At 36.9% G+C, this 20983-nt stretch overlaps 1 protein-coding gene across 1 annotated transcript; it reads left to right on the forward strand.

Annotated features, from left to right (window-relative positions):
- The first annotated feature begins 10598 nt into the window (after positions 1-10598).
- On the forward strand, positions 10599-15529 carry LOC107574792 (von Willebrand factor A domain-containing protein 3A-like). Its single transcript, XM_016261231.1, has 5 exons — positions 10599-10610; positions 13301-13460; positions 13846-13949; positions 14051-14124; positions 15406-15529. Exons 1-5 carry the CDS (start codon positions 10599-10601, stop codon positions 15527-15529), a joined length of 474 nt encoding a protein of 157 aa, XP_016116717.1.
- Positions 15530-20983: the final 5454 nt, after the last annotated feature.

The raw sequence follows: 20983 nt of genomic DNA on the forward strand, positions 1-20983 counted from the left end.
TACACTGTAAAAAATGACCGTGAATTTAACGGTAAAAGACTGTAAAAATGCTACAGTAAAAACCTGTTAAATGGTTAACAGTAAATTCCTCTACTATATATGGTGAAAAACTGTATTGGACATTACATGTATTGGACATTAATTTTACGGTAGTATACCGTTTTTGGAAGTGAAATAGGCCGTATAATTTACAGTGAATAACCGTAAATTGACATTCCCAGAATTCCCTGCGTTACATTTCAAATTTGATGTTTTTTTGTTGAAATAACTATGTTTCTTCTTAGTTTTTTCTTATCAGTTTTGTATATTAGGGTTGTGTGTTACACCTAATGTTGTTAAATTAATGTTTATTGCATTATTTCAGTTTCATGTGTGTTACCATGATGGTGTTTAGTGTTTGTGTGTATTACACTGTGCACCTTCTATATTTGTTATTATTTAAAAGCTGCTTGTGATGGGCTTTGGTTCATCATGTGACTTTTTCATCACCACCTGCATTTGGTGGTTATCAGTGTATTAGAAAGGTACAAAACAGATTTCAGTGCTTCAATAGGTTGGTATATAATAAAATTTTATCAGTTAATGAAATTACGGTATTTAACTGTAAATTTAAGTTAAAACCGTAAAACCTAAAACGTTGCTACCGTATTTTTTACGATACAATTCCGGCAACCACAGCTGCCGGTTTTTTACTGTAAATTTTACGGATTTTTTTATTTACAGTGTAGGCTACATTATATGCATTTTTACTTCATAGAAAAAAACGTTATAAATAAATGTTTAGTAAAATTCTTTAATCGCTATGGAAGGGCCAGGCCCCCCTGGCCCCCCCACAAGCTACGCCGATTCTCCACAATGCGAGGGCGACACGTTTGCTCATAACGATTTTTAATGGTGTTTTAATGCCGGCGTGCTGTATGCGCTCGCATTTGATTGAGATGGAAACTTTTTATAAGTAAGAAATTGCACATTCAGGAACTGGTTTTCAACCCCCGCCCCGTGAATTTTGAAAATACAACAGCTAAAAGCTACATATATTTCTCAGCAATGAGGTGAGAACTTAGTTTTTAGTTTTTGTAATTAAACCGATAAGCTTGTTTGCAATGCTTCACAATCGCTCGCTCGCACGTGTGTGCATGCATTCGTTCTCTCTCTCTCCTTAATTCGAATTCATTTCAATAAATATCATCTTTATTTCACTAAAGAATTCTACCTCTAACGAGCTGTAGATAAAATAGTCTAACACATTAAAATTACTGTTATTTTCCGGTCTTTATCCGTTCAGTCAGATTTTGTGCTGCAGAACATCCATGACAGCCGTTGTCCATGCTGGCAAATAATAATGGCCATTCGACGTGAATTATATAAATAATTTTAAAAGCACGGCCATTTAAAAACCGAGGGTCTACCATGTGCATAGTAAAGCGATCACTGCAGACAATCCTTTTGGGTGGGAATTAATGTAAACACAGATATCGGATACCGGTCGTGTCTAAAGTGAATGTAAACAGACGTGCCAAAAAATCGGATATGGTCAAAAGATCGGATCTGTGCATTAAGACTTGCAGTGTAAACCAATACACTGTTATCTCATAGCACTCTCCATATGGAGCAGAAGACAGGACCTGTCAAGTGGTGAAATTATACAACAGTTTCAGTCTTACCTTTCTGTATTCATCTGTGCTAGATTATAAAGAGTCCTTTCTTTTCCGTCCATGTCTTATTTTAGTGGTCTGTAGGCTGGAGAACAGTCCCAAGGAGTCTGGCTTTATGAGTGATCAGTCCTCCATGGAAATCCCACCAGTCTTCAGAGAACACGTAATGGTGACTTCATTGCCACCTGTTCACCTCAATTGATTCATGCAGTTATATAATAATAATAATATTACCTTTTTAAGGAATAGTTCATTCCTAAAAGAAAATTTTCTAAAATGTACTCATCTTCAGGGCAGTCAATATGTTGTTGAGTTTCTTTTTTCAGTTGAACAGATTGGGAGAAATTTTAGCATTACATCACTTTAATGCTCACCAATGGATCCTCTGCAGTGAATGGGTGCCGTCAGAATGAGAGTCCAAACAGCTGATAAAAACATCACAGTAATCCACACCACTCCATTAGTTAATGTCTTGTGAAGTGAAAAGCTGCATGTTTGTGAAACAAATCCGTGATTTGGACTCTCGTTCTGACGGCACCCATTCACTGCAGAGGATCCACTGGTGAGCAAGTGCTAAATTTCTCCAAAGCTGTTCTGAAGAAGAAACTCATCTTGGATGACTGTTCCATTGTTGTATAAAATCAGCTGTTTTTGTTGTGATCACACTGCTGAGTAATCATTCATATTGAGCACGTGCAGAAGCGGATGGATCATGCCGATGCATATATGAGAGTGCAGAGCACTGGCTGTGGACCATCTCTCTCTCTCACCTCCTGTCACTCTGCACCACTGCTCCTGTGTAAGCTTACAGAATAATAGACTCGTTGCACCTTGTGCTGTTTGACTTAATCGCTGTCTACACTCGATGTGGCTCAATGCTCCCATTATAACTAACAAAGCTATCAAAATGTGTAAATGGACTGATTACAGATTTGTTTGGCACAGATTTCGTCTTTAACAACAAACTCCCCTCACAATATATGTTCAGAACGTTGTTTCAAAGCACGTGAAATAGTTTGGGTCTTAGAAACCAGGTGGTGGATTAATAATCACCTGCTGTTCTAAAAAAAAAGGTATAAATGCAAGCTCAAAATTGTGTTTTTATGAAGTTATAAACCATGCTTTTAGATTTAATACACACCACTAATACAGATAGTAAACCTACCATTATTTGATAGAAAATTGTGTTTAAGGTAGTATTGTGTGGCTTCTTTTACAGTAAGAAAAACACAACCTTATGAAAAATAAGAGTGCTTAATTGTATTGAATGTGCAATTGCGGTCTACTTCAAATCTTAAAAGTATTTATTTATTTATTTTTTTAAACCGTCGTTGGGCCTAATATAATATTAATTAAATTAATTTGACTTAAAGAGAGGACGCTTTCACACATTTCTTGAAAAAAAATCCACTTTGTAATGTTCAAAAAGTACATTTTAAAACATTGTTTTAATCATCTTTTGTCATGCTTTAAAGAAATACACTTATTTTAATGTTGACTAACACTAAGTAATTAAAGCATATGTAAGGTAATTTGGTTACACTTTATTTTAAGGTGTCCCTGTTACAATGTAATTATACATTTAAGTACTGAGTAATATCAGTTAACCACATACTATATGGTTAGGGTTTGATTTGGGGTTACTTGCATGTAATTATGCATCATTTATTGTTATTATAATAGTAGGTACATATAACATGTGTAACATGGACACCTTCAAATAAAGTGTTACCGGTAATTTTAACTGTAGTGTGTTATTTGATATTACATTTCATGTTGCTGTATTTTAAATGTACTAAATATTCATTACAAATGTGTAATTACAAAACTGTTGAAATATATGACATACAAATTCCAAGTATTTTTTTGCCACAAATTCTTGTCATACATTTGGCAGTACTCTTTAACCATATTTCAAAGACAGTAGAATAATTATGACATTACATGTAAAGATGTAAATGTGTCAAAAAATATTAAAAACACTAAAAGCACTCTAAAGCGCAGCTGTCATGTTTGTATGCATTGTGACTGTAAGCTGTCGATTAGTTAAAATATTTAGTCACGATTTTAAAAAAATAAATTAAAAACCCCAACTATTGCTGGACCCGATGAATAATGCTTTTAATTCAGTGCATTAATGCTTTGAATGCTAATGTTTTAATGCTCTCATGTTTTCATCTGTAATATTTATAGTGTAGTGGAATCAGTTAGTGAAAACAGTACTAATGATTTGTGGGAGAAATGTTTTTAATTGTCATAAAAAGGTCAACGATGTAAAAATAACTTATGGGTCCTAAAAATAGGTTGTTTTCTTTTGCTTTTGGTGAAATATGACTCTGACATGTTCTTTGTGAATGTTTTCCAACTAGTACCAGACTGCAAATTGTGTTCTCTCTCTCTCTCTCTCGCTCTGTGTGTGTGTGTGTGTGTGTGTGTGTGCATGTGCATGTTTATGTGGTTTATGAGGACACACATTTGTATAATAACATGGGTATGACATAGGTGTTACAACGAGAAGGTGATTTATGAGGACATTTTCAGTGTCCCCGTAATTCAAAAAGCTTATAAATAATTCAGAATGAGTTTTTTTGAAAATCTAAAAATGCAGAAAGTTTCCTGTGAGGGGTCGGTTTAGGGGTAGGGTTGGTGTAGGGCAATAGAAAATACAGTATAAAAACCATTACGCCTATGGAGAGTCCCCATAAACCATAAAAACAAACCTGTGTGTGTGTGTGTGTGTGTGTATGTGTGTGTGTGTGTGTGTGTGTGTGTGTGTCAGATCTGAGAGAGGAGACGGGATGAGCAAACAGATGCACATCAGCAGTGAGTCACTGGCTGACTTTGAGGAACAGCTTTACATGTGAGCATCATCTCCTCCACTGCACAGTCACCTTAATGATGCTTTATCATTCTCAGTGCTGCTGTTTGTTTAGTTTTTAATAAAATAACCTAAAATTATTTTTTTTAATCGAGATGTTTATGCAGTGCTATTGAGATTGTCATTAGGATGCCTATAGCTTCTGTTTAGAGAGACTGCTTGTTTTATTTTCGGTTTGTCATGAGGGATGAGTGGGCACATCTGAGAACAGTTTGTACTTGTACTAGATGCCAAGAAATCACTAGAGAGAAGAGGAGAGGATGAAAGGATACGAGTGAGATAATGAGAGAAGAGGGTAAAGGCTATGGTTCTAAAGCATTCTTAAAACAGTGTTTTTGGCCTACCATCAATCAAAATGAATTATTCATCAAGAAATCTGTATTTGAAACATGGTGATGAAATTAGTCGCTCATAGGCAGCTGTCCTAACTGAAACAGAGCCTCATATGTGACTCATTTGGAAGAGTCTGTATGGGCAGCAGCTCACACAAAGAGGGACTGACCTTACAATTGATTTCAATAGAGTTGACATTAGCATGTTGCTAATCTAAAAGTGAACCTATAATAGGCTATCTATACGTAGAAACACTCAGAAAGGTACCTTGCACCTAAAGGGTCCATATTGGGGAACATATTAGGGGAACTAAATTCAGAGTAGGAAAAATCAGTGACTTAAGTGTACGCTGATTGGCCAAACACATACGAAACACCGTATTTCCGAAAACTCAGATTTTCGTGTAAATTGTGTATTTACATTCCATCTCTGTTATCACGAATCCCACGGCACACAACAAAAACAGCTCCGATCACAGTGTCCTCCATTCACTGGTTGACTGGTTGTTGACGCAATTGGTCGCTTCAGAGTCACTGCTGCCGGTGTGAATGCAACCAGGAAAACGGCACGAGGGGGAAATTGGTTCTCTAGGAACCACCACGCTGGCTAGTTCCTAGAACTAAGTTACTAGAACTATGCTGCTCAACACTCACGTTAACAAACCGATGGATTTTTAATGGAAAATTCCACAACACTGTGCAACCTATGGTTGTTAGAATCACAGATATCTATGTATTGATGAGCTTTAAAGGGATAGTTCACCCAAAAATTTTAATTTTGTCATTAATTACTCACCCTTATGTTGTTCCAAACCCGTAAGACCTCATCTTCGGAACACAAATTAAGATATTTTTGATGGAATCTGAGAGCACTCTGACCCTCCCATAGACAGCAAGGGTCCTTACACGATCAAGGCCCAGAAACATAGCAAGGACATCGGTAAAATAATCCATGTGACATCAGGGGTTCAACCGTAATTTTACAAAGCTACGAGAATACTTTGTGTGCAAAAAATTTTTATTCAACAATTCGTCTCCTCTGCGTCACCCTAGCACCATTTAGGAGAGTATCCACTGAACGTCAAAACATACTGTTTTGTGTCAGCTGTGCCACGCGGATATGCTGTTTATGTCGTTTATGCTTTGATTTGAACGAAAATGGCACTAGGGTGCCTTTAGAGAGAAATGCATCTTTACGGATTACATAATGAAAGAGTTTTTGTTTTCGATTTGAATTATTTCTTTTAAAATAGTCATTTAAAGCATTCTATAAATATATTTATCATGTCGGTGAAGTGTTCCTGCTCAAGACCAAAACGACAGAAAGCGCATCCTGTTTGTTATCCTTATTTTACAAAAGCACAAGGTTTTGTTGATATTGTGAGTGCACACAGACCCTTTGTAGTTCCGAATGATGTATACTCTTACCTTTATGAGCAAAAATGCCGGCTTATTTTTAAGTTTCCACTGTTATTCAAAAAACAACGCAAGTGCTCGTGCTGGTGCCTCCATGTCATGCAAAGCACGCTTTAGTTTTCGCCGCACAAACAATTGGATATGCACCTAACAGCGCTCATTATCTAGGGTAAATGTTTAAATTAATACTGTGAAATGCATGGTGTTTTATGTCTGTTTATTTTAGGCAAGTGGTAAAAAAACAACGCAAGTGCTCGTGCTGGTGCCTCCATGTCATGCAAAGCACGCTTTAGTTTCCACTCGCCGCACAAACAATTGGATATGCACCTAACAGCGCTCATTATCTAGGGTAAATGTTTAAATTAATACTGTGAAATGCATGGTGTTTTATGTCTGTTTATTTTAGGCAAGTGGTGTTGGTTTGGGAAGGCTAAATTGATCAAACATAATGCTCAACTCACCGTCTGCCGTTGCTGCTTGGTCGTTCCTTTAAAAAACAAAAACTTGAATTTAACAAACATAACATGTTCCAAACATATTTCTAAATTAACTTAATAAAGAAACAAAAAGATATATGACCACTTTGCCATTAAAAACCAAAACGGAACAATTTTAATAGCTGTGTAATGGGGAAGAGAGAGAGAGAAAAAAGACACGGTATCCAGTCGGACTCGGGCCGGGAATTCTCAACAGCTGTTAGACAAGGGCTGGGCCCATGCAGGGCTCTATTCATTCCCTCGTTTCAATTAAAAGTTCCCCCCAGCTCGGCGGGCCCCCAAACTGCCCGGGCCCATATGCACCTCCATACCCTGCATACACAGACGCTACGCCACTAATTGTGCTGCTTCATATTTTTTGTAGAAACTTGTTCTTTATACAATTTTAATAATGATTCATTAATTACTTGATAGCATTATTTCTCACTTCATTTTGTACCTTTGAGTTTGTACCAAAAAATATGAAATTGGGTTCTCCACAAAGGATGCATGCTTCCTTATATGGCCAAGACAAAGAATATTTGACAGCAGCACAATACACAATACCTAGCTTTTAGCATCTTCATGTCTGGAGCTTGTTTATGATGATGCCTACGAAAGCAGCTCACTGGTTTTTGGAATATAGCTACAGTTATGCCACATGTAATGAGTTTGCTGAAAGTAAGCATCAGGAGGCTCTTTGTGAGTGAACGCATACTGTCTCAGGCTCAGGGAGTGCTGTGCATGGGTCATGCAGCTCCGGGCGGCTGGAGGCTGTGATCTCCTGCGGGCGCTACAGAAGGCTCGTAACAGAAGGCTCGTAACCCGCTCAGAACTGGACACACTGTTCATGAACTAGACGAAATGACTATCAACATGGGCACTATCTTCTCTAATACATTAGAAGCTGGCATGTGGTCATATAGGTCTATATATATTGTGTGCTTGGATTGAAATATATATATATATATAAATATATCTTCTGATTTAAGACAGAACTATTTAGATATGGGTCAGATGCACTATTCCCTAAACCTATACTTAAGATTAGGAGACCAAATATAACACTATAATGAATTTTTCATATTTGCCACAACATTACTACATTATATTATATGGGTTTAATACATTTGCAGACAATGTAATTACATGTAACTGTCATATAACTGTATATTCAATGTTTTAGAGAAGAGTGCCTTTGAATGTGTAGCTAATATTAAGTGGATTTTCATGAAAAAAAAATCTGCTCTAATAGCATCGCTGTTTGGACGTTTATTGGGAGTTTTTTTTTTTAATCCAGTGTTTGTTATTGTTATATCTTGCATCATTTACATCTATTTTTGCACTTGATTTTGAGGAGTTGTTACTTGATGGAGTTGTTGCCATCATACTAACTGAGATTTGATTGCAATGATTTTAAATTCAGTTGAGGTATCTGACATATTATGACATAACATTGATGTTTTATATAAAGTCTTTAGGGCCATATAGACTATAATATGTTGTTTTTAGATAAATTGCTCAGGGACCAACCAGTTGGACAGAGGTTATGTACAAATCATCCAAGCACCCAATTCCTAGCCATTTCTATAGGCTACATTTCATTAACATTGCTAAATATGATTAAACTGGAAAGAAATTAAAGATCCATCTTTGATTGTCAAAAGAATTCCAGGTTCAGTTCACTCAGCCAATTATATTTCATGTAGTATTGTCATCGGTCAGTTGTGGAGGTCTGATTGGTTAAAGCTTTGTTTATATAGTACCTTTTAAAACAGTGTTTACAAAGTAGCCTACTTTACAGAGAGATGCATATGTACATTTGCAGAAAAGATCAAAATACAAACATAAAAGAGATTCGCGCTCGCACATTGTATTAATGTGCTTTCGCGCTACAATAATGCGCTCTCGACATTACTCATCATCCTCGGCTCTCGGTGAGAGTTTGTCTTGCTGTGATGAATCACAGTTTCTTAACTTAACTCGAGCCTGCAGCCATTTCATTTCCTTCACTTTTGCAGCCGCCTTTAGGCATATTTGCAGTCCATTTTCCTTAATTAGTTTGAGTGCTATAATTGGTAATGTCTGAGGAGATGGTTTAAAAATGGCAGCCTAGGCCTATTTCCTCTCCCAGCATAATAGAGCGCAACAGCAAGTAAAATCCTTCTCATTTTCTCCATAGAGAAATAGATTTTAAGTGATGGCATGTAAAGCTTTCTAGACAGATCCACCATGAACTGTGAGGTTGTTAAGTGGTTGCTATATTTGTCTGTAAAAGACTAAAGTCAGTGCAATTTGGGGATATAAATAGCCCAACAGCACACTCCCATGAAGCATTGCAAATCATGTAATCTAGTCTCTTTACACTCTCTTTCAGCTGTTTTTTTGCTTCAAAACAAATGTTGTAATGCAGTGGCTTAATTTGGGTCTTGACTCAGAACTCTGTATCATAGTAAGTTCATGAATAGGAAAAGCAATTTGAAACCAAGGAAAATGTGTGGTCAGCTGTTTGCACTCTGTGTGAGTTACTAATGCAAAATTATAATTGGAACCTTATATAATGATTATTTGATGACTATTTTTTTTATTTTCAGCCCTGATCAGACAGTAGACATTATATGTGATTTTTTAATTCAAAACCGAACACCTTCTGTTCACTGCAGCAGGACGCCATTGTGAGTATCATAGACTGGTGTTTATGTAATACGTAGTGAGATGTTTTTCATTATTGTCACTGATTGATGTGTCCTGTCTTAGGAGACTGTGAAGCAAATGGCAGCAGTTTCCGGGGGGAGATATCACCTGTTTTCTCCTGCACTGGTAATCTGTCAAAGAAATCTTGAAATGAAACTGAAGTTGCATACAGTGGTTCCAAAAGGATTTGAACACTTAAGCCTAACCACTTAAAATATATGAATTTGACATTTGAAAGTGACATTTATTTTGTCAAACACTTTTCAAGCAAAGCGTTATTTAAAAAAAAAAGGATCATGGATCAAATGTGGACCATGTTCATATTTAAAGAGAAATAAAAAAATTGGTTTCAAAACGATCTTTCATTCATCTTCCAAACACAAATGAAGGTGATAGATTTTAGTGTCCCTTCATTGAAAGTTCAAGCTTCAGAAAGTTTATAAAAATGTCTTAAAAGTAATCCATAAGAATCAAGTCTTCTGAAGAGACACAATGAGCTCACTCGAACTTGAACTGAACTGCCTTTTACCATGTTTGATGTGCTCTATGTATGTGTTGTTCAATGTTTATATGTGAATAAAAGCCTTAAATCTCTTCATCATATAAAACCAGTGTCTGTCTTCCGAAGACTTGCAATAAAGCTCTTAATTAAATTGGATTAGTTTCATAGTGTCTTGTCTTTATGAAGTTACTGAAGCTTGAAATTGCCTAAATCAGATCGAAGTAAAAAAAAAAAAAATCCTTACAAGTTTATTTTTTTATTTTAAGTTTGACCAAATCGAATTTCTTTAGTCACCTAAAAATGTGACCCTGGAGCACTAAACCAGTCTTAAGTCACTGGGGTATATTTGTAGCTATAGCCAAAAATACATAGGTTAAAATGATTGATTTTTCTTTTATGCCAAAAGTAAAGATCATGTTCCATGAAGATATTTTGTACATTTCCGTAAACACTTAATTTTTGATTAGTAATATGCATTGCTGATAAGAACTTCATTTAGTGAAGTGACATGTGGTGACCCATACTTGGAATTAGTGCTCTGCATTTAACCCATCCAAAGTGCACACACACACAGAGCAGTGGGCAGCCATTTATGCCGTGGCGCCCAGGGAGCAGTTGGGGGCCTTGCTCAAGTGCACCTCAGTCATGGTATTGAAGGTGGGAGAGAGCACTGTACATTCACTCCCCCCACCTACAATCCCTGCCGGTACGAGACTCGAACCCACAACCTTTGGGTTACGAGTCCGACTCTCTAACCATTATGCCAAGACTTCCCACTCATTTAGACAACTTTAAGATTTTTTGCACCCTCAGTTTCCAGATTTTCAAATAGTTGTATCTTGGCCAAATATTGTCCTATTTTTTTATTTCAAATGATGTAAAAATCTCATTTTCACAAAATTGACCCTTATGACTGGTTTTGTGGTCCAGGGTCACAAATGTACTTTCAACCAAATATAGTTTTACATACCACAAATTATCACTAAATCTATTTGGATTAGCTTAAAGTTTTACATATTTTTAAATCAAATATCCTGATAAATACAAATCTACGTTGTGCATATTAAGCACGCTGAATAAAAGTGACCCAATAAGTAGCCTCAAAATTATTTTGTGGTTCTCTGACAGGATTAATAAAATTTTGCACACTTTGTTGTTTTATTTATTATAGAACTCTACTAAGTAGCTAACAAGTTATCGAGAAATGTGAAACAGTGCATACATAGTATGCTAAATGCAAAGCGTTAAACACTTTTCGCAACAAAACTGTAATAACATGAGCTGTACCAGTCCAAAGCCTAAGCAAATGCTCCACTCTTCTCCACAATGGTAATCCAGTGTCATTTAAATGGCTCTGTTTATTGCAACATAATTGAACATTAAACACTAGCATGTCGCTTTTCTCATCTTTCTCAAAAACACATAAAATAATTAATTTCATAATTTTTTACTCTCCTCATTAAGTCCCAAGCACAGCATGCTGGGAACAATTCTCAAACCGAACCTCGATGACGTCAGTGGGGATATGGTTTTCAAAGAAAGCAAAATTGTCATTTGATTTGATGCAAATAGTTTAAATTTCACCAACAAAACGCCACTAAAGGCCAATTCACACTGCACATATTTGTTGGCATTTGTCTATGCGGTGTAAATTGGCCTTAAAAAGCACCAAAACATTGTCGATTAAAAGTGACTGAGAAAAAATGTTGAAAATAAGTGAAGTTACTGAAGCTCCTGCAGTTTTTGATTGCAGATGATAACTGGGTTACACTTTATTTCGATAGTCCACTTTAGACATTCTACTAACTATAAGTAACTTTGTAACTACATGTCAACTACATGTCAACTAATTCTCATTAATTTGCAACTACATGTCTACTAACTCAGAGTAGACTGTTAGGGTAGGTTTAGGGTTAGTAGAATAAGATGACAAAGAAAGTGTTAGAAGATATTAAGCAGACAGTCTACTAATACTCTACTAACTGCTAGTTGACATGTAGTTGCAAAGTTACTTACTGTTAATAGAATGTCTAAAGTGGACTATCGAAATAAAGTGTTACCGATAACTGCTTTGAATTTTTTTTCAGTGTTCATATATGTTTTGAGACCAGTATGTTTTTTTTTCTTCTACAGGGTGTAGTAGACAGCAGTACATACGTAGATCTGCTGTGGGCGGAAATTAAAGCAGCTCAATCAAAAGTGTAATGACATATTAAATACATGACGTACAAGTTTGAAATTACTTAAAAGTATATTTTAGTTACCATAATAAGTACAGTACTTATCAGTACATTCGTCAGCACACGTTAACCATATTTCAAAGACAATAGATTTATGCAATTACATATTAAAGATGTAATTAAGTCCAACTGGGGTGGGTCAAAAGCACTATTAAGTTCATCTAATTGCATTTAATTGAAATTTAAACTATAATGCATTTTCAGTGCAATTGCAATTAATAAACAGTTAAGTGTCAGAAGATATTGCATTCAGTTCACACTTAAAGGTGCAGTAGGAGATCTTGGAAAATGCTAACTTTAGCCTGATAGCACTGAAAGCGAACGTCCCACCCTCCCTGCAATCGCCATCCAAAGCCACGCCCCCTGAACGCATTTACGCTCACAGACCAGAATACCAGAGACAACATTACTACAATAGGCTACTATCGGTCACTTGTCCACAGAATTAGTATTTTCTGTACAGTGAATGGCACGTAGTGCACTATATAGGGGACAGGGAACGATTCGAACAGTGTAAATATGCTTTCCATTGAGGAAAAAAGAAGTCTGGTTTGGCGCTGTCACGCTAACCACCGCACCTCACACACACTCTGCTCCGGTCCAGAGACACGATAGCACGGAGCGGATCACATTCGCGAGTCGGCGCAGACCACAAAATGTATCGGAGCTATTTGAATTCTACACAGAATGCTATATTTTATAGCAATATGGATGAGAAAAAGGGGCGGGGCTGCTTGATATGTCCCGCCTTGTCTTCCTGTTTCAGTTCAAATGACGTCAACACATAGAGTAACGCTGCGGGTTTCTAAGCATTTCAGGGGACCTTTAAGTATATGCTTTTAAATTATATTATTTCTCTTGAAATCATTTCCTCTTCAAGTCTATTATTACTATATTTTTAATAGTATATTCAAATGTGCTTCCTTTTCCAAGAGTGAATGTTAATGCTGTGTTCATGCACTTTACTAACAGTATACATGGTATTGCTTGGGTTCATGTCTATAAAAACATGGTAGTGCCACGGCACTTTATTCTTGTGAAATTATGTGTTTTCTACCAGTTTCCCCTGAGATACAGTTATGAGAGCTGGAAACTTTTCCCTTTCAGTTCTCATTTGTACCTTCACAGATCTCCACAGGTTTGGACAGTCTGACTCTTTCTGACTTCAGTCCTGGAAGTTCTGCTCTCAGTACTCCATTGTGCATCCAACCCACAGGCCCGATACCCACCACCTCCAGTGAATGGCTGAAAACCCACGGCCTGAAGGGTATTTCTGATAGAAGAATGTCTTTTGGGTTCACTTTTCAGTTTCAGCATGAAACAGTATTTACAACCCAATTCAGCTCTGTAATGTTACAAACGCATGACACATATGGCACATTTCTGAATGTACCAGAATTCAACTAAATGTGGCAAGACTTGTTTATCCTTGGGAATTTAAGAAAAGAAATATGAACAGTTGCTATTTAATATTGACTTTAAATATCAAATACATTTTAAGATGGTCTAAATTTTCTAGAATATGACCAAAAAGCACAATCTGTAAATCTTACAAACATATTTGCATGTGTCAGTTTATTTGCCAGTGTATATGCTGGGCAAGTCTCCTTGATCCGAGTGGTTAGTCTTGGCTAACAGTTGTGTTCATGCAGCTCAAAAGCTGGATCTGTATCAGCTGCTGGCTCGTAACGCCTATTGTCCACAAGAGACGTTTGTGCCAATCTTGGAAAAGACTGTTTCCTCTACAGTTCATGTGGTGATGAACATGTCCTGCTGCATTTACGAATCCAGTTTGAGGCCCATCTGTTCACCTGTACAGCAGACTTACTGAACTAACTCACTTGTGTTTGTCTGCAGCGGGTCAGGGTACGGGTTGAGTGGCATGATGGGACAGTGAAGTATTTGCATGTCGATCTTCCATCGGTGCAAAAGTACCAGGTACATTTTATAAACCAAAAATTCCATATACCATTCTAAGACCAACTAGAAACCATGTGAAACCAGCTGCAATCGTACAAGAATTGTAAATAATGTTAGCTGTTTTGCCTTCAAGAGCACCAGGTTAACACCTACTTCTGAGCAAACTTTTCGTGTGCAACACCTATTATTAAAATATGGAGCCTGACATGCAGGGAAAAAAATCTTATCCTCATTTGTTCCCCCATTAAGGTAAATTGTGGCCACATTGAATTAATCCATTACCCTGTTTTAGCTCAATTGTGGCTACAATTTAACTAAATTGAAATGAGGGAGCAAATTAGTATAACTTGGCCACATTTTAGCTAAAATGATGGAACAAATTAGTACGTGGCCACAAGTCAGGGAGTGATTTCTTAACTTGTGTCGATAATATCTATATATATATATATATATATATATATATATATATATATATATATATTTTTTTTTTCACTCAGCATGTCATTGTCAACAGACACTTAGGCAGCAGTGAACACTGCATTTGGTTCCTATGAACTGGAACTCCACCTGTTGTAGAAGGAAGGCAATGCAAACACTGTTTTTCCACAACTACAACGCTACACTGTCTTGCTGTCTTCGGAGCATCTTTATCGTTTGGTTTCTGTATAGACCTGCGCTTGCCACTCTTGTCATTTACCTAGGCTACTACGTGCACAAATCGGTGGGCGGGGCTAAACAGGCAGTGATGCAGAAGCAGGCATTGATCTTCTTCTGCAGAGGTGGTGTTTAGCCACACTATTATGTCATAAAGTAGAACATTCCTAAAGCTGTCTTTTTGGCTTGTTTTTAGACTAATGAGAAAGGCTTGAGTTCTGAAACTTACAGGATGTTTTTATAGCACAATCACCTCTTTTACAGTGTGTTAAAAGATCAGGGGAATCAGTTTATGACCCCTTTAATAATCCCACGAACTGCATAAACCCTACAATATACAAAACAACAACAACAACAGAAGTGTGCATTGCTGTCTCGATAGTCTGAATGTTTTTTTTTAAGTGCACTCAGCAGCCAGTAATTGAAAAACACACCACACAAAATGCATTGTGGTCAGCACAAACCATGTTTATTCTTGTAAGACAAATTTAAGTATTAGTGCATATTGATCATTGTTTTCCAGCCTATAACTTTGGTGGAAATCCAATAACGCTGATGTTTTTGCTGGGCCAGGAGGATGCAGGGATGTGGAGTGTGTTTGTGTGCCTCAGTTGCTCTTTCTCTTTTTCTCCATGCAGGGTGCAGGTTCTTCTGGACATGTCTGGGATGAACGCCCACTACCAGCTCCATCTCCAGCACGCCCTGCGAATACTACTGCAGGAGCAGCTGGCCAACAAACACAGCTTCAATATCATCGTGTAGGTCAAACACACCGTCGGGGTGTCTTCACTCATTTATAGTGTGACAGATTATGATCTGCTATGTCATTTAGTCCTAAAGTCTCCCGTCTCTTTCGCTCTTGAAGTCATTTATATCTTGAGATTTTCCTCTATATAGCCTACACCAGCCAAAAGTTTGGACACACTTGCCTAAAAAGCTTTCCGTCTAATGGTTTATGCTTAATTACTTTAAGTTGTGCAATTCTCTATATAAATATAAAATGTGATTTGTAATTGACAGTTTTCGAAAACTAAAACGTACAGTTTTCTATAAGATTGGGTCACCCAAAAGTGAATATTCTGTTGTCATTTGCTAATGTCGTTCCAAACCCGAAGACTTCCATTCATCTTCAAAACACAAATTAAGATATCTGAGAGATTTCTGTTCCTCCATTGAAAATCCATTCCACCAAAACGTTCAAGCTTCAAAAGGTTCATACAGACATCATAAAAGTAATGCATATTTCCCAAAAGGAAAACTTAAATCTACGCAAATGGTAGCGATTGCTTTGATTTAACATTTCATTCCCATACATCCATTTGTTTTTTTCATAAAGTTTTCATGGTGGTATTAATCCCAAAATATGAACAACATCAAAACTAAAGAATTAGTTGGTGTGTCCAGACATCTGAATGGTAGTGTCTTCTTTTCATTGGGAGTCCAGTCTGGTCTGCAGAAAAAGGAACACTACGAAAAAACTAACATTTGCATCTATACATTAAATTGTCACAATATGTTCGTATTATTTTAAATTTAGTGCAAAACAGCTCATATAAATGCAAATTATAAACTTTTCAGTTGTGAGTAACACTGCGCAACAGCAAAAAAAAAATTCAGGTGCATGTACAAGCAGGAATGACCGGGACTTTTCTCAGTGGACTGGTCAACTTGTGGTCCAGCTGTCGAGCCCACATTTAGATACCAAGTAAATAAACAAAGATTTTATTAGGTGAAAAAAATGCTGACATCATCTGACTGGCCTATTTAAACTGCGGTGCTGGCAACATAGTCAACAGTTTTGAAAAAATTGTAGGCCTATATATATATATATGAGAACTAGATAATACAGCAGGCGTTATGTTGTTATTCGGCTGGTACAAGTGTCAGGCTGTGTTGAAGTCCTAGTCCATTTTTGCTCCTGATATATATCAAAGTACTATGGTATTACCTCCACTCTTAATAATAATAGCTCTTTATTGGAATATATTCCTTTTCACAATAGTGGTTCTTCAGATTAATAAATTCTTCACACTAAGAAAACCTGGTTCTTTTTGGAACTGTTCACTGAAAGGTTCTTTGGGGAACCAGTAATGGTTCTTCTGTGACATCACTGTGAAAACCCCCTTTTGGGAGCTTTATTTTTAAAAGTGTAATTTTGCAAGGGCATACTGAATTGGCTTCTACAGCACATGTGCCTGTACAATCATATCACAATCATAAATTGCTTTTCACAAATCAGTGCCGATGTCCTTTATTAATAACAGAGTCATATTTGCACCATCACACACAGTTGCAGAGGAAATGAAGGCAGTAATGGCCCAGTCGAAAGCCTCTGTACCATTTATCGTAAGTCTTCGGCAGTTGTCAGCTCCTGTTTTAGCATAGTCATGAGCGATCTACTTTAGTCTGGCATAAATAGAAGTCTTAATAAATTTTGCCTGAGAGAGAAGCGCACATACCTGCTCTTAATACTGCAGAGCAGCTGCACGGCTTCACTACAGAGCATTTAATCATGTCACATGACTCAGCCGGTTACCTGTTTTTAAATTAATCTCAATTTGTATGGCGGAGCCACATTTACATACACACAAATCATGTCACATGACTCAGCCGGTTACCTGTTTTTTAATTAATCTCAATTTGTATGGCGGAGCCACATTTACATACACACATCGTGTGCTATTAAAAGTGTCATTAATGTTCTTTGACCTTGTTGAAATACAGAGTTCTGGCATGAAACTCTAGATGGTGCAGGTCTAACTCAATCTGACCTAATGATATCATTATCACATGGCACAGCTGATTGGTTCTCTCCTGTATCGGTAGCCAATGAGCTCGCTGCTCAACATTCAAATATATTACTAGTGCTTGCCGTAGCAGTTGCAGCTTGCTTCAGAAACCCTCCACCTTCCCCAGCTCCACCTGTATAGATCTGCTATGAGGTGATTCATGTACGCTATATGGGCGTTATTTCATGTGTTATATTTGCAGCAGCAATATTTCTTACATGCTCACAGCAGCATGTTGTGGATGTACTGGCAGTAGCAAGTCTCGGTACTAGCTCTGCCGCAACAGCAGTGTAGCAGATCTATTCGCCAAGACCAAACACATTAACATTGTCATGTACATTACCGTGCCAATCCCTCCAAGAGTTGTCATGACAGAACTTTGTTTAAAAATGTATATGCTTGTGTTGGAATTTTAAGTATTTCCATGACGTGATTGTATATAAATAGAAAGTAAATGAGAATGGAAATAAATAGCCATTAACAGTTAGCTTGTATAAGAGCATTGACTTGAGGTTCATTTTAATGTTTATTTTAACCATCCTTTGCTGCCACATTCACTATACTGTATGTGATTTTGTCAATGTTCATCACAGTTTTGGATCAGATGTCAAGTCATGGCAGGAGAAGATGGTTCCCTCCACCCATGAAAACCTTCAAGCTGTTTGGCAGTAAGAGGACAGGATGCGCTTTTGACTTCACAGTCTGTTGTTCTCTTTCTCATTTTCTCTACCTCCTTCTGTTTTTAAAGGCCTTTCATTAGTGGTGTTTGCTATTGCTACTGCACTACCAGATCAGAGTTTAATCAAAACTCAATAAAAATAACTGAAATCACATCAATCAGGTCTCTGAAAATTAACTAGTCAATCCAATTTTAGGCATTTCATTCTGTGTTCACTTAGTCTATTTCAGTTGTGTATTTCATTCTAGTAATTGTTTTTGTCCCTAAGTTAATTTAATCACTTGCGAGCCAAGGTCCTGTCACACGTAGTGCACAGTATGTGGATTTGTTGTCTAGGGGCCATCACATTTCTTGTGGTAATCACTTATTTTGTGGAGTTTACAGGATAATTTTTTTTATTTGTTTATTGGGTGCCACTCTTTGGAGTTAGGAGATATAGAACTTTTGAATGCAGCCCAATGGAAGACTTTTCATGATTGGCCATGCATGATGTAGATGTAGGTGAATTTGCTTCTTCATTGGAACAGATTTGTAGAAATGTAGCATTCCATGACTTGCTCACCAGTGGATCATCAGCCGTGAATGGGTGCCGTCAGAATGAGAGTCCAAACAGCTGATAAAAACATCACAATAATCCACACCACTCCAGTCCACCAGTTACCGTCGTGTGCTGTGTGTTTGTAATGAACAAATCCATCATTAAGATGTTTTTAATCTTCAAACCACTGCTTCCGAGTAAAAGATGAGTTTTCCATATTGCTTTCGCCAATGAAAAAGTCGCCGCGTCTGAATTAGGAGAGTAATATGCACAGTCAAAAACATCTCTAAACAAGTATGTCAGTGGTTTTTGATGTGCAAGGGCAACAGGGGATGGACTTTTTCACTTATTATGAATTATGGACTCATATGTTGGCCAAAAGTGATGGTTTCAAGTTAAAATGCCTTAGTAATGTATGTTTTTTTAAAACACAAACACAGCTTTTCACTTCACAAAATGTTAATTGATGGACTGAAGTGGCGTGGATTACTTGTGATGTTTTTATCAGCTGTTTGGACGCTCATTCTGACGGCACCCATTCACTCAATGGTGAGCAAGTGATGCAATACTAAAGGACTGAGGACTTTGGAGACATTTGAGACAGACCTAAAGTTTTTGTTTTGAATGTTTTGGTATAAATGTTATTCAAACATAAACATGGAAATAAATACATATTTTTATTGGACAAATTAATTGACATTATAAAAACTCATATGTGACCTTGGACCACAAATCTAGTCATAAGGGTCAATTTTTTGAAACTGAGATTTATACAGTATCTGGAAGCTGAATAAATAAGCTTTTCAATTGATTTATGGTTTGTTAGGATATTCCGAGGTAATATTTGGCCGAGATACAACTATTTGAAAATCTGGAATCTGAGGGTGCAAAAAAAAATAAAAATCTAAATATTGATAAAATCGCCTTTAAAGTTGTCCAAATGAAGTTCTTAGCAATGCATATTACTAATCAAAGTTTACTTTACTTTACTTAATATCCTAATGATTTTTGGCTTAAAAGAAAAATCGATAATTTTGACCCATACAATGTATTGTTGGCTATTGCTACAAATATCCCCCAGCGACTTAAGACTGGTTTTGTGGTCCAGGGTCACATATTTAAAACTCTTTATTTATTTATTTTTAAATATAGTTAATATAAATAATACAAATATAAAATAATGTTCAATAAAAAATATTTTTTTTAAATGGAAAAATAAATGGACAGTTTAAAACTGTTTAATTAATTTAATTTGCTTATTATTCAATTAAAAATTAATTCATTTATTGTTTAATTATTGCACTTAACTACATTTAAAGACATGAATTTAATAGTTGTAAATATGTATTAATTAATCAATTAAAAAACTTATTTTTTAAAATGTATGTTAGAATTAATTGATAATTTATTCCTAGTCCTCCATACAAAACCATGTTGAACCCTTCAAATACAAGCATGCCAGCCACTGCTGCCCTCTGCTGCTCAAATATAAAATATGCAGTTTCTGCATTTTAATACAGATGTATCATCACATTTTTCTTCTGCAAGCTACTATCAAAAAGCAGTCACAGTGTTTTTCATACTCTGATTCTCAGGTTTCTGTCACTAATTATGTATCAGAGTGCTGCAGCGCAACAAACCTGAATCTCCACGTGTGCCTGTTCACCGGAGAGGAGGACACTGCCCGCTGCCCTCCGCCCCCCGCCCCGTTACACCACCCGGACAGAAACCGCCCGAAACGGACGCTTCCTTTGGATGACTGAGACTGGTGAGAAGAGAGTGTCTGAGTGATACGTCACTGACTTTTTAGGAAAGATGAGTTTGAAGTAGAAGGTAGGACAGAATTACAGGAACTACTGTGAAAAGAAGTTTTAGTTTAAAGATTTATTTTGTTGTTCAGCTTTTGAGACAGTTCTGAGGTCATGTGTAAAAGTCCCCAGAGCGGCTGTTTTCTTGAGCTCTGATGTTGTGCTGCTTTTGTCTCTGTCATGTGTACAACACATGGTCCCTGAACCCAGTGCAGCTTACAATGGGAAGTCTTGTGTTTGTGTGTGTGTGCAGTGGAAAATATGAGCCTCTGCCTCGTCTTTCCCTGCATGCATCGTGGGGAGTGATGACATCAGTGCCCTAATTGCAGAAATGGAGACGGCCGCTAATTATTTTCAGAAGGTGGGTTTAGAGCACTGCGATTTTCTCACATGACCTATACG

The sequence above is a fragment of the Sinocyclocheilus grahami genome, unplaced genomic scaffold (assembly GCF_001515645.1).
Source record: "Sinocyclocheilus grahami isolate Dianchi unplaced genomic scaffold, SAMN03320097.WGS_v1.1 scaffold2340.1, whole genome shotgun sequence".
Lineage (NCBI taxonomy): Eukaryota > Metazoa > Chordata > Actinopteri > Cypriniformes > Cyprinidae > Sinocyclocheilus > Sinocyclocheilus grahami.